Source organism: Gigantopelta aegis, chromosome 4 (assembly GCF_016097555.1).
Source record: "Gigantopelta aegis isolate Gae_Host chromosome 4, Gae_host_genome, whole genome shotgun sequence".
In the NCBI taxonomy this organism is placed as follows: domain Eukaryota; kingdom Metazoa; phylum Mollusca; class Gastropoda; order Neomphalida; family Peltospiridae; genus Gigantopelta; species Gigantopelta aegis.
Window position 1 is genome coordinate 75,980,537 of NC_054702.1, and position 12,993 is coordinate 75,993,529.

Consider the following 12,993-nt stretch of genomic DNA (forward strand, 5'->3'; position numbering starts at 1 on the left):
TTTTATGATGATAGGAAGAAGCATGTATGTAGCATATTTGCTAGTGCTAGATTTTTTTTTCGATCAAGGGCAAAACCGATATAATTCTGAGGCATAGCCAGAGAGGAAAAAAACGCCGAGGGAAACCCAGACCTTTAAAATAAATACCAGTGTCATGGGAAAAATAAAATAAATCTGGGGAAATTCCAGATGAGGCAAGCGCCTCGTTTGCCATATGCTGGCTACGAAATTCATAAGCGAGTGAACTGATATATGATCCATTTGGTACTCTTGTTCAACGTGTTAGCAATGGTCGAAATACTGCCGTCTCGACCGGTTTTTTATTCGGGCTGGCAGACGTTTAGGCTTGTCGAACATCAGGCAGGAATTTCAACCAATTTCGAATCCTGTGTTAACAAACTACATCATACAATACTACTGACATCAAACAGTTAGTGAACAAAAGTCAATAATAGTATATTTTCCACCTGTCGAGAGAAGTGTTTAATTTTTAGACGTCCCTTTAAAAATGCGGTTGGTTTAGGATCGATCCCCGTCGGTGAGCCCATTGAGCTATTTCTCGTTTTAACCAGTGCACCACGACTGGTATATCAAAGGCCGTTGTATGTGCTATTCTGTCTGTGGGATGGTGCATATAAAAGATCTCTTGCTACTAATGCAAAACTGTAACGGATGTAGGCTACTCTGTAGGACTATATGTAAAAATTTCCAAATGTTTGACATCCAATAGCCGATAATTAATAAATCAATGTGCTCTAGTGTTGTCGTTAAAAAACTTTCTTTATATATATATATATATATATATATATATATGGAGAGTATACTAGTTTTTAAAGTGCAATGTAAAATAAGTTAATGATCGAATTTTTACATCTGTTGATTCGACGAGGAAGCTTGATGTTTTAAATGGTTGTTGGAAAACTCATATTTTGGGGGTTGGTGTTGTTGTATAGAATCCTAGCCAATGTAAGGTAACAATTGCATGTAATATATTGGTATATTTTATCAAGGTAGTCTAACACTAGTGACCTTAGAAATATCTGAGTTTCAAACTCGGAGAAAGGCATAAGTTTCGGATTGTGATAAACTAGTCTAACACTTAGGCCCTACAATTCGACGTATGAAATGGAGGAGATTACAAAAGAAAAAGAAGAAGAATGGCGGAATATTGATAGGATATGTGCATGGGTTGTTATTAAAACTTTAAAAACAATGAAACTCTATATGTTTTGACAAATTGGTTAATTCATTGCTTTATTGTTTGGTCTGTTGGTTGATAGTCACTCATTTAGTCACAGCATGGCAACTGATGACGAAAGCAGAAGGTCCACTGCGGCCCAGTTTTTCAAAGAAGAAGATGCCGCGGCTAGTGAATCGATGTCTCCATATGACAGGGTGTGCATTTTGTACTCTTTGATCGTTTAATCCAGACAGTCTTAGTATATTCCAGAGCAAGTCGTTCTTGTCTTCCTCCCGTATAAAAAAAAATATATTGGGGAGTTTTCTGTGGGTTTTTTTTTTTTTTTTCTTCATTGTAAATTCTTTTGAAAAAAGCAAGCAAAACCCAAAGTTTTAACATCTTACTTGACACTCAGTCCAGTTAACAACAATCAAATTGTTACTAAAAATAAAAGTAAACTAAGATCCACATGTGTGTATAATCTACATACAGTGTTTCTGCCAAAAAGAAATTTTTGGGTATGGCGCTATGAAATTGAATGCAGCCACAGTCAATAGGGGGTAAGGGGGGCCTCCCCAGCAAAGAAAATGGGTTACATTTAGGGTTAGGGTTAAGAGATAATACAATAATGATAAGAATCATTAATTTTGTAAAAGTGTTAACTTAAAATAATAATAATTTGGGTATGGTGCCATACCCGTTTTACCCTCTGGCAAAAACCCTGACCTAGGAGAAAAATCCAGGTAGGGATCTTAGGTGTGCATGATGATGAACATGTATCATTGTATGGTGAAAAAACAGCAACCAAGCTACCTCGTAAACCGGTCTATTTACGTTTGACTTGTTTTTAAGAAATCCTCATATGATTGAACTCCCTGACATCAAAATACTTTTGTTGAATTAAGAAAACCTTCCCAAAAACAAAGTGCACAAATGAGGAAAAGACAAGTAGACATTTAAAATACATTTATACATAAGGAAATGTATGCACAACTGCCATTTTGTGCACTATATTAAATGGCATATAATATTAAACAAACCTAAATAAACAACAATTTTACACCACTGTCATTGTCAGTCTCATAGATTCATTGCATAATAGTTTTGGTGACGTCACATGACTCTTGAAAAACAATAGCCCGGTTTACTGAAGTAGCTGAAGAATGTCAACATTAGACTACAACATGCATTTAATCTCTTCACAACAGAAAATGGCATGGATATTAACATTAGTTGATTGATTTTGATAATAAAATGAACAAGGTGAAACATTATTTCATCAAATCGATCATACATTACAGTGCACATGTGCAGAAACCATTTCCCGTTAATAGTCCGGTTCACGGTTACTCAAGGATATCTACAGTAATGCAGAGTATGACAAATATTTTGAAAAGTCACTAGCCACAGGGCTAGTGGGTTTGTGAAAACCACTAGCCCACCAAGATAAAGCACTAGCCCAAATTCCTGATCAATTATAACTGGATGTTTATATAATTTTTGTAACATTACACATTTACGAGTATAACAGTAAAATAAAACAAACACTTAAATCATGTTGTAACTTTCAGTTTTTTGTCGTGTCGTACGTTTTGTCTTTGTCAAGTATGATCCATCGTCATTGTCCCGTTTTCGTTTTTGCCCTCCCCCCGGGGAAAAATAATTGAGCAAACTCTTGGTTGGTATCTAAACACACTATCAAAATAATTAAATTTAAATGAGGGTACGACAGTGTGACACACGGTAATAGATGGTTCAGTGTATTTGGTAGTTGGATATATATTTAGGGCCTACTATTTATGTCGCCAGGAACGGTGATGCCAAATACAGGGCATTATCCCGTGTCAGACCGATATCGAAAGAATATAACGGCTACATCTAATCCGTTGTTAATTGATGAACAAAAAAGGTATTATCTTGTATCGGCAGCTGTGACGTATTATCCAAACCGCTACACGTAATAGGCCAAGCCGATTCATTGCATATGCGGTTACCATTAAAGTAAATTGTTTTCCTGATTGCCGATAACCACATGTTAGCGAAGTGTTAAATTAGAAAACAATAGGTAAATAAAACAAACACTGAAATTCAAAGCATGGCTGGGGTTTACTTGATTGAGATTAACCTGTCGTCGCGATTGGTGATTTCCAAGTTCTTAGCCTAAAACATATGTGCGAGATTAACCAATCAAAACATGCATGTCATTAGACTTTATTTCCTGTGCCAGAAACTTGAAAGGGAAAGGTAGATATTGCATGCTGTAACTGTGACGATGTAGAGATAGCATGTTACTGCAGTTTGCAGACCTAGCTCAAGTGGATTATTATTATATACTGATTGCGTTGTTGATATTATTCGATGACAAACGTCACAATCAAATTTATTAAACGAAATTTCAGCCGAGAGAAAAAGAAAGAAAGAAAGAAAAAACCCACGATCGAGCGATGACGAGAGGAGGGGGGGAAACCACTAGCCCGCAGGGGCTAGTGGTTTTGCGTTTCTCACTAGCCCGAACTTAAAAACCACTAGCCACGGGCGTCAGGCTAGCGGATTTGTTGAACTCTGAGTAATGATAAAAACTACCTAGCTCGACAAAATTATTCCGAACTTGATCTCGAGATGTGTCATGTGTCATCCATCATTTTCACTTAAAATTTTTTAAGAAGACAAAAAAAAAGTGCTGAAATTATCCTGGAACAACAGTGTAGCCTTTATGTTTTTAAGTGAGGTCATGAGCAGTCTATATATAGCAGTGTCACCTGGTCGCATCTACTGTGCCAAATCACCGGACGTGGAAATCATTTTATATACAGGGGAGTGTCTACTTTTATGTACACTTTTAAAATTTACCTGTAGATATAAAAAAATATGCACTGCTTTTTAATACGTAATTCGGTTTTCACAGATAACATTATTTTTTTAATGTTTACATGCACTGATACACCGGACCACTAGGGCTTCTAGAATTTTTATAAAATGAACTAGCCATGGGATTAGTGATTTAAAAAAATTACTAGCCATGATTAAAAAATCACTAGCCCTGCTTTACTTTAAGTTAATACAATTTTACTAAATAATAGCAAAAATCGGATATGTCACCTAAAAAGAGAGATATAGCTTAAAACACTAACGTTGGTTGGGGGGTGGGGGGAGGCAGGATATTCATATTTACAAAATAGATGTAACTGCAACATTTGACCTTTTTCTTTTTTTTCACTAGCCATTGGGCATGGCAATAGTAGTTATTTACAAGTCCGATATCACTAGCCATGGGAGTGGGGCTACGATAAGCTAGAAGCCCTGAGCACTGTACCTTTTACATTGTGATGCTTAGAAGTGTAGATAGTCGAGAAATCTGATACATCTGTCATCAACTGAGTTTGAAAAAAAAAGAGGTTCACTTTGTATAAAATATGGTGTGCTTGTGACTAAGTTGGCCACATCGCATTTGCATAAGACTGCTTATGAATGTGGTTTAGAATTCCATTTTAATCTATGATTGTAATTAAATAATAATATATAAATTATATTATTTATTTATTAGTTGACAGACATATACCAAACAATAGGTATACCATATTATTTTAGATTACATTATAACACAAGTTATCAATGTTTAAGCAGGGCTGGCCAAAAGTACTCGTCCGCTTACCCAAGAAGGGTATAAATTTGCTCAATGAGTAAAATTTACAATTCAGTCGTCTGCTGGGCAAACAAAATTTCCGAACACGAACTGCCTCCTTACCCCTTTTGTACACTTGCGATTTTATGATTCCGTAATCTACAGCAAGCATCATCCACCATTTCAAAGAATGACCAAAGCCGCGAACCCATTCACAGATTTCAATTGGTTGTGCAAGTGAAAAACTATAACTGACCCCCAACCACCCTCCTTTCTCACGCTCTCTTTCGTTCTCTCTCCATCCATCCCCTATGTACAGTGTGTGTGTGTGTCAGGCCCCTGGATTTCATGGAAATGATAGTTTTCGGTACTGTGTCAATAAAATCACGAAACCGAACATTCGTTTCCCATGATTATTTTGTTTCAATAATTTAGTAGTGTTTCATATTAGAAACTTAGGTTGTCTATCTGCAAATATTTGCATTTGTTTCCCATTTAAATTGATGTATTAAATGTACATGCAATTAACATTTAATTGACTAAATGTTAAAGAACAGTGAGTAGGCGCGTGCAGGAAAATTTGTAAGAAGATCTAAGCAGTCTCCGACTGAGACTGTGTCAGAATCACATCAAGAGTGCCAAACGCCAGAATTTCTAAGAAAAAACTATATACTCCCATTGAAATTTTTAAAATTAAATGTCCTGAAATGCAATGTCCTGCAATTAGAAATAAAATTAATTCTGAAAAATAGAGGGGTATACTTTTTTTTAAACTGCTTAAGTTTTTTGTGGGCAAGTGAAATTTAAGACTAACTTGCCGAGTGGGCAATTGAAAATTTTAGGATATGGCCATCCCTATGTAAGTGTAGTAGTGCTTTTGTTTACTAAGATTTTGTGGAGAAGGAAGTGCTGTTTTGGCATGTGGTAACCTCCTGGAAACTTGAACAATCGTTCTCGACTTGTTTTGATATCTGAGAATGAATCAAATGCTGTCATGCTTGTACTTGCAGGTGGTTGATTTACTAAATCAGGCAGCGTTAGCTCAGAGAGATGCACAGAAGATCACCTACTTAAGACAGGTATAGTGAGTCTTCTTTCAGAGGATTTTAAACTTGAAATATAGATCTCTAATTAATTGTTTTAGAAAATTATTGAGAAACATGAACATGATTTTATAACACATTTAATTTTTTTAAAAACCTGGATCAACCAATTGCAGAAAATATGGAGGAAGGATACATATTCTATATGCACAATACAATAGGCATTAAATTCATTAATTCTTCTGGTGTCATGCTAATTTATATATACCGTACTATTATTTTATTTTAAAATAACACAAATCATGACAATCTTCCAAGTGCATGTTTATGTTTTATCTGAAGTTAATGCAATGCATGATAATTTATCTAAAAGGAATTTTTTTAAGCATTTAAATTTTAATATCTGTTTGGTTAAAACTAAGAATTTTCCTACTGATCACAATTATTCAGACATATTTATTTGAATTCATTAAATGTTGAACAATTTTGTTTTCAGGTTCAGGAGTTAATTATTCACAAGGATCCCACAATGCTGGATAATTTTCTTGATGTAAGTACATAAATAAGATGGTAAGAGATTGAATGAACAGATACACTGTGAATATCTCAATCATTGTTCTTGTACTCCTTTGATTAGCAACAATCATAAGTCAGTGTATATTCCTGTCACTATATTTGATTACCTTGTTCCAGTCTGTGTTCCACATCTGGTTTAACAAAGGTCGTGGTATGTTGGATGATACATATATAGAGGCACTGATTTTCCATTTCAGATTTTTCCCTTTTCCATTTCATAATGTTACAAATTCCGGTTTTTTTCCGTTTCAGTATTAAACAAATTCTGTTTTTGTTTCACTTACACACACACACACCGCAATTAATTGCTGGTATAAAATAAATAAATATGCAATGAGGCAAAACATGTCAGTAGTTTGTATTTATTTTTGGTTTAAATTTAAACACGAATACGCCACGACACAGACTTTGGACATTTTCAGTTTTCTTTACGATATGATCGGGGAAAATAATTACAAACGATCACACTATAAATCACTTCCCTTGTATAATTTATTTTGAACAAAGCCTGGCATACAATATGCAATTACTGCATTCCTTTGTGAGATCGGAAATATGGCAATGCTGCAAATGTTAAAAATTAATAAGCAAACATATCATAATATATCTTTCACGTGAGTAAATATCGGACAATTTTAGCTTACAATGTTCGGTTTTTCCCGTTAAATCGCCGGGAATAAGCAAAGAAAACACGACTGGTAAAACGTCTAGATACTCTACATTAAACATTTGGCATAACATATAAAGGTACTAGTGTCATAGCGTAGCACAGGCAGATGTCGGTGTCCATAGTTTCTAGTTCGAAAAATAAATTTTAATTGATCAAATGCGCTATTTAAAGTTAAATAATGTTTTGGAAAAAAATCGGGAATTCCGTTTCAGATAGGTATTTCTGCGATTCCGCGATCACGGAAAATCAGTGCCTCTACATATAAAAGATTCATTGCTGCTAATCAAAAAGAGTAGTCCATAGATTGGCAAGAGCTGGTTTCCTCTCTCATTATCTGCTTTCCTTAACCATATGTCCTACACCATATAACCATAGTGCATTGTTATATAAAACCTCTTTTCTTTATCCATCCAGTGCACCTGTCTGTGGGAAAGTTCATATAAAAGATCCCTTTCTGCATTAGGAAAAATGAAGCGGGTTTCCTTTGATGACTACGTGTCAGAATTACCAAATGTTTGACATCCAGTAGTCGATGATTTATTAATCAATGTGCTCCAGTGGTGTCATTAAACAAACAATTTTTTAAATATTTTTTTAACTCTTTTTTTTTTAACTCTTTTTTTTTTCTTTTCTCTCTGTCTCTTTCTTTGTATTTTATTAATTTGATCATCTTGCAGCTGTCCACTGGCTCTGGATAACTTGTAAATATGTAACTTATAAATACATAATTTCACACAGGGACTTTGAGAAGAGTTGAAAACAATGTGTCAAACAAAATAAAAAGTATTTTCTTTGATGCTGTTCACAGTTACCAACTGATTGTTCTAACCTTTAATGTGATATATTTTTAAATATTATTTTAGGAAATACTAGCATTTCAAAGTGATCGGTCTCCAGATGTGAAGCGATTTGTTATTGGATTTATGGAAGAGGCAAGGTAAAAAATATTGTTATGTATTGTTATTTAGACTAACTATATTTGATGTATAATTCATAGGCATCAGAAGATTTCATCAACTGAAGGGACCAGTTATATATATTTCATTTGCCTTTCAACTGACGGGTGGTTTGGGGGTCAATGCATAATCATCTGATTTGGGTTCCTAGCCCTTCCATTTCTGACACCTATATATTATTAATCAGCCAAATATTGTTTTTCTCACAGTCTTAAAGAATAATATCTGATATAGATGTGCAATATGTACATGTTTTAAAGTCATTGACCTTAATTTCCAAAGTACATACGTTTTCTGGTTTGTATTAAAGTATTTTGACCTACTACAAACAAACGAATAGAAACACGTTGGATATGCTAAAAGTGATAACTTAAGCTAGATATTGTAATTGATAAGTAATTTAATGGTTTCAAAAAAGGTTTTATTATTCAAAATAATTAACATAGCATAATAAGTATGGTCAGTGTCGCATATCGTGACCTACATATTGGGATACATATTGTATTATGACCTACCCATATCGTTACACTTCTAATTTGATATAGATTAATGTACTAAATAGCTAACATTGTGTATTTGTTTTTAGTAAAAAAGACCCAGAAGCTCTTCCAAAAGTTCTTCCGAGTTTGAATATTTTGTTGTCTGATGAAAATGTAAATGTTCAGAAGAAGGTCATTCTGGTGCTGGTGCCCATGTATAAGAATACACTGCAGGTAAGCAGCACAAATCAGTCAGTATGTGGTGGTTGGAGTAATTATCTGTGTCCTAACTCTCAGGTTACTAATGTAGACACTGGGCCATTGAGTAATCCAAATCCAAATGAAAGTGAAACATGAAATGGAAATGATATGTTGAAATCTGCAAACATCAATACGTGGTACATAATGAAGGACAGGAATGTTTGTTTAATCACGAGAACAACAGTTTCATTTGTGTGTCACTTGCATACATCTAAAAGTTCCAACCACATTGTTAACAACCACGATAAATACTCTTCTACCTTTAAGGACCTTTAGACTTTCCCAACATTTTGTCCAGACAGAAATCATGAAAAAAACATTGCAATGACACAGATTCCAAATACTAGATGGTTACATGTTACCTATATCGACGTCACTGACATCTCCAAGGACAAAAAGCTTGTAGGCTGCCATTTTGCTTTCTTATGGAATACTCTCCATGAGGGGTGAAAGGATGTGACGTAATCTAACAACGTTATGACATATGGTATAGGTAGTCACCATGACGTCTTTTTAATTACATCACATACTTCAGAGGCTTCCACCCTCTTGAAGAGTATTCCATCAAAAAGCAAAATGGCAGACTGCTGAATATTGTTAATAATAATTTGTAGAAATAGAGGCCAAAGTAGAGACATTAAATAAAACTGTTTCTCACATATATCACTGACTCAGTTTTTTTCTCGATGGTCTTAATGTGACTGTTTGGTGTTATGTTTCAGTGGTTAAACAAGGCCAAGAGTCCATCACCTGAAATGACAGCCTCCTGGGAACAGATCCACAACCTTAAGAGTCGTCTGTATGAAATGCTTGATTCAGAAAACGATGGGTGAGATGGAGAAACAAGCTGCATATTATTGGATTTTAAGTTCAAAATTTAGCTCCTTGTAGGTTGAGGTTGAGAAGATTCACAAACTGTATAAGTGGATTTAATTATTCATAATTTACCATCTCCTTATTGGTCTAGTGGTGCTATGGTTAATATATTAGTTTTAAGACTAGTAGATGCTGGGTTTGCATGCCAGTACTGGCTCCTACCCAGAGCAAGTTTTAACAGCTCAAGGAGTAGGTGTAAGACCGTTCCACCAACTACTCCCTCACTAACTAATAAATACTAACTATTAACCACTGTCATGAACAGAAAGCCCGGGCAACTGAGGTGTGTGTCCAGGACAGCATGTTTGAACCTTAATTGGACGTTAGCACAAAAATAAATTGAATGAATGAGACCATCCCTTCATGATACTATGTTTAAAGTGATCACCCTAATCCATTTAATTGTGTTTTCTTATATTCTTGCAGAATTCGAACTCATGTTGTTAAATTCCTGGAGAGCTTAGCTTTGGTGTTGACAAAAAAATCTTCAGTAAGTATAAATTTGATATTCATGTCAAACCATATTAGTGTCTATTATACTTTGATGTTGTCATCCATGTCACCTTAATTTTTAGTCTGGATATTCTTCCATGTTTAGAGTGACTTTATCTTTGGCACAATAATAGCATTATACTTTCTACTTTTACTTCAGAATTGTTTAGCAGACCTTGACCATGCATAGTATACAAGTCCTTGCATTGATAATATTTTATTTGAGGGCTATCATTTTTAATGTTTGGGACATTTTCACTTCTTGGGACTCTTTTCTATGGACACCGTTTTTGGCACTGCATGAGTATTGTGTGGGTGTTAACCCAGAAAATAAACACATTTCAAAATGAATTCTGTGGTTATCAATGTTAGTGTTTCCATGTACATGGTGCTGTTTTTGGTAACAGTGCATGCACAATGCTCACATCAAACAATGGAAAACAGCCATTTAAGATTAACTTCATTTTAAAGGGCAAAACCACCGAGAAATACTTAATTCTACCAACAAAATTAATATATCTCCAAATATTTATTTATCATTTACTGTACATTTTAAACATTGTTTATTGAAATTTTATCTTAGTCCCAAATTTTCTATTGTGTTAACATATTTTATTAGTAGTAATGGTAAGTAACAGACAATCCTCATCAAAGATTGTCATTTGTAGTGGTAAATAAAACATAAAAAATGTGTTTCAACATTTTGCAGGATTCTGAAATCCCCAAGAAACAGGACAATGACTTCTCCCTTGACCTAGTTGCTGATGGTCGTCACTATCTGAAATTGAAGAAACTTGAAGATCAAGGTTGTAAAACATTTGAAACTTTGATACGATTTCAGGCATCACCACACATTTCTAGGTAAGACATCTGTTAACATTTGTTTTGTAATGGTATTAATGGTTGTATAAGACTGGGTTCAAAATTTCATTATCTTAATATCACATCTGTCAAAAAGCTTTCATTTATAATTTTATTTTTAAACTGTAATGAAAATTACAAAAGATCAGATAGAGGTCTTATATTTCTAATGTTGCCCAACGCTGACTTCATTGTTTTGTGCTAGTTAACCAACCACATGGATAGTAGAACAGGATAGTATCGGTGTCGGTGGTGGTTGTTTTATAACAATGTGACATTGAAAATTTGCTTGGAGCAGTGGAGGGTTTTGACTGCCAACGCCCTTCCCACTCCCCCTGCACATGTACTGGTGAAGTGGAGTTACACCTTTTTGTTGTGCTATTAAACATTATTCTGTATTGGGGCAGAGCTGATACTTAGTTGACTTAACAACTGCGCCACTGAGGATGGGCCTGATATTTAGTTTTTGTCTAATAACACTGTTGTACTTGATGTTAAGTATCATAACAATGTATTCAAATATTTCAAATATAAACAGTAAGGCTATGTGGATTGACATACCTAATAGCTCATGATAAAACCATTGGTTTTCCTTTTTTTCAGTATTAACTTGATGACTGTAATGGGAGCTTTAACCAACATAGCTAAACAGAGGCCAATCTTCTTTGATCAGGTTGTCCAAGGCTTTGAAGCTTTACATGGTAAGAAGTGATGGCAGTTATAGTTCTTTCTTTTTTATTCCTTTTCTGATGGCGGCAGTGATGACATTAACTTTTTCATTTAGTTTGAATGTTACACTTTCGGGTTTAGCTCCATTTTTCCACAAATTGTAAGTCCTAAACCAATGAAACATGCTTTATAGATGCACCTATTTATGTTCAATGTGGTGGATGTTAAATTTTGTTTTTAATTTTTAGCATTTAGCTCAATGTTAAGTTTTGGTATTTAAGCATGTTTTTACAAAGTAATTCCTAGATCACTGAAACGTGATGAATTTTATGGATGCAACTCTTAGAGATAATCATAAACATAATTAATAGGGTTTTTTTTATTAAAAATGTTTAGTGTTAGCAATTTTATATTTTGGCTAAAGAAGAAGTTATGACTGAAAAACAGAAAATGGTTGACAACTTCTTGAGTCATTTGGGTTACAACAAGCAATATTTACAACAGGTGTTTTGAGTTGGGTTTTTTATATACGCCCATCTATGGGTCATATTATGGTATGGTGTTGTCCATCCGTCCATACATCTGTCTGTTAACTCTTTCTTGTCCGGACCATATCTTGCATACAGATGCATACAGGACCATTAAACCTCACTTGTAGGAACAACTTGGGATGGCTGTGTGTCGCGTACTATTACTAGGTCACTGTGACCTACTTTTCACGATCTACTGCACATGACAGTAAATCTTTGTTCGGACCATATCTTTCATACAGACCATCAAACCACATGTAGGAACAACTTAGGATGGTGGTTGGTCCAAAACAAACTGTTCATCCATCCCATTGCAAAATTTTCACATGATTAGAATTGAATCGTACCCATAATATATTAATTAATATAGATATGGTTTTCATCAAACTCCTGATGGGCATATCATGTACCTCACCGGTACTCTTGTTGTATGATAATTTAATAAATGAGGATTTCTATTACAGTAAATTTACCACCCACGCTGTCCAAGTCTCAGGTGAGCAGTGTGAGGAAAAACTTAAAGATGCAGATGATTTCCTTGTTGAAACACCCGCGATCTGTCGACCACCTCACGCAGATCACAACTCTGCTTACAGATCTCGGAGCTAGTCAGTCAGAGGTATGGTTAGCAAGTGAAGTGCTGTGTGCAACTTGAAACTAATTGATGATTTTGGGGTGTTTGCTTTTGATAAGGTCCACATTTTGTAATGTTGCTGTATTATAAGTATAATAATAATTTTGCTGTTAATACAGTGAACCCTGTCCAAACCCAGGGGTG

At 34.8% G+C, this 12,993-nt stretch overlaps 1 protein-coding gene across 1 annotated transcript in view; it reads left to right on the top strand.

The window, feature by feature from the left end:
• Nucleotides 1-1,166: 1,166 nt before the first annotated feature.
• The window catches only part of LOC121371107 (symplekin-like), a 34,003-nt gene continuing 22,176 nt past the window's right edge, over nt 1,167-12,993 (top strand). Inside the window, exons 1-10 of the mRNA XM_041496759.1 lie at nt 1,167-1,395; nt 5,813-5,881; nt 6,342-6,395; nt 7,955-8,028; nt 8,634-8,760; nt 9,510-9,616; nt 10,090-10,153; nt 10,865-11,016; nt 11,620-11,717; nt 12,680-12,834. Of these exons, the coding sequence (XP_041352693.1) occupies nt 1,300-1,395; nt 5,813-5,881; nt 6,342-6,395; nt 7,955-8,028; nt 8,634-8,760; nt 9,510-9,616; nt 10,090-10,153; nt 10,865-11,016; nt 11,620-11,717; nt 12,680-12,834 (996 nt within the window). The 5' untranslated portion in view covers nt 1,167-1,299. The remainder of the gene's footprint in view (nt 1,396-5,812; nt 5,882-6,341; nt 6,396-7,954; nt 8,029-8,633; nt 8,761-9,509; nt 9,617-10,089; nt 10,154-10,864; nt 11,017-11,619; nt 11,718-12,679; nt 12,835-12,993) is intronic.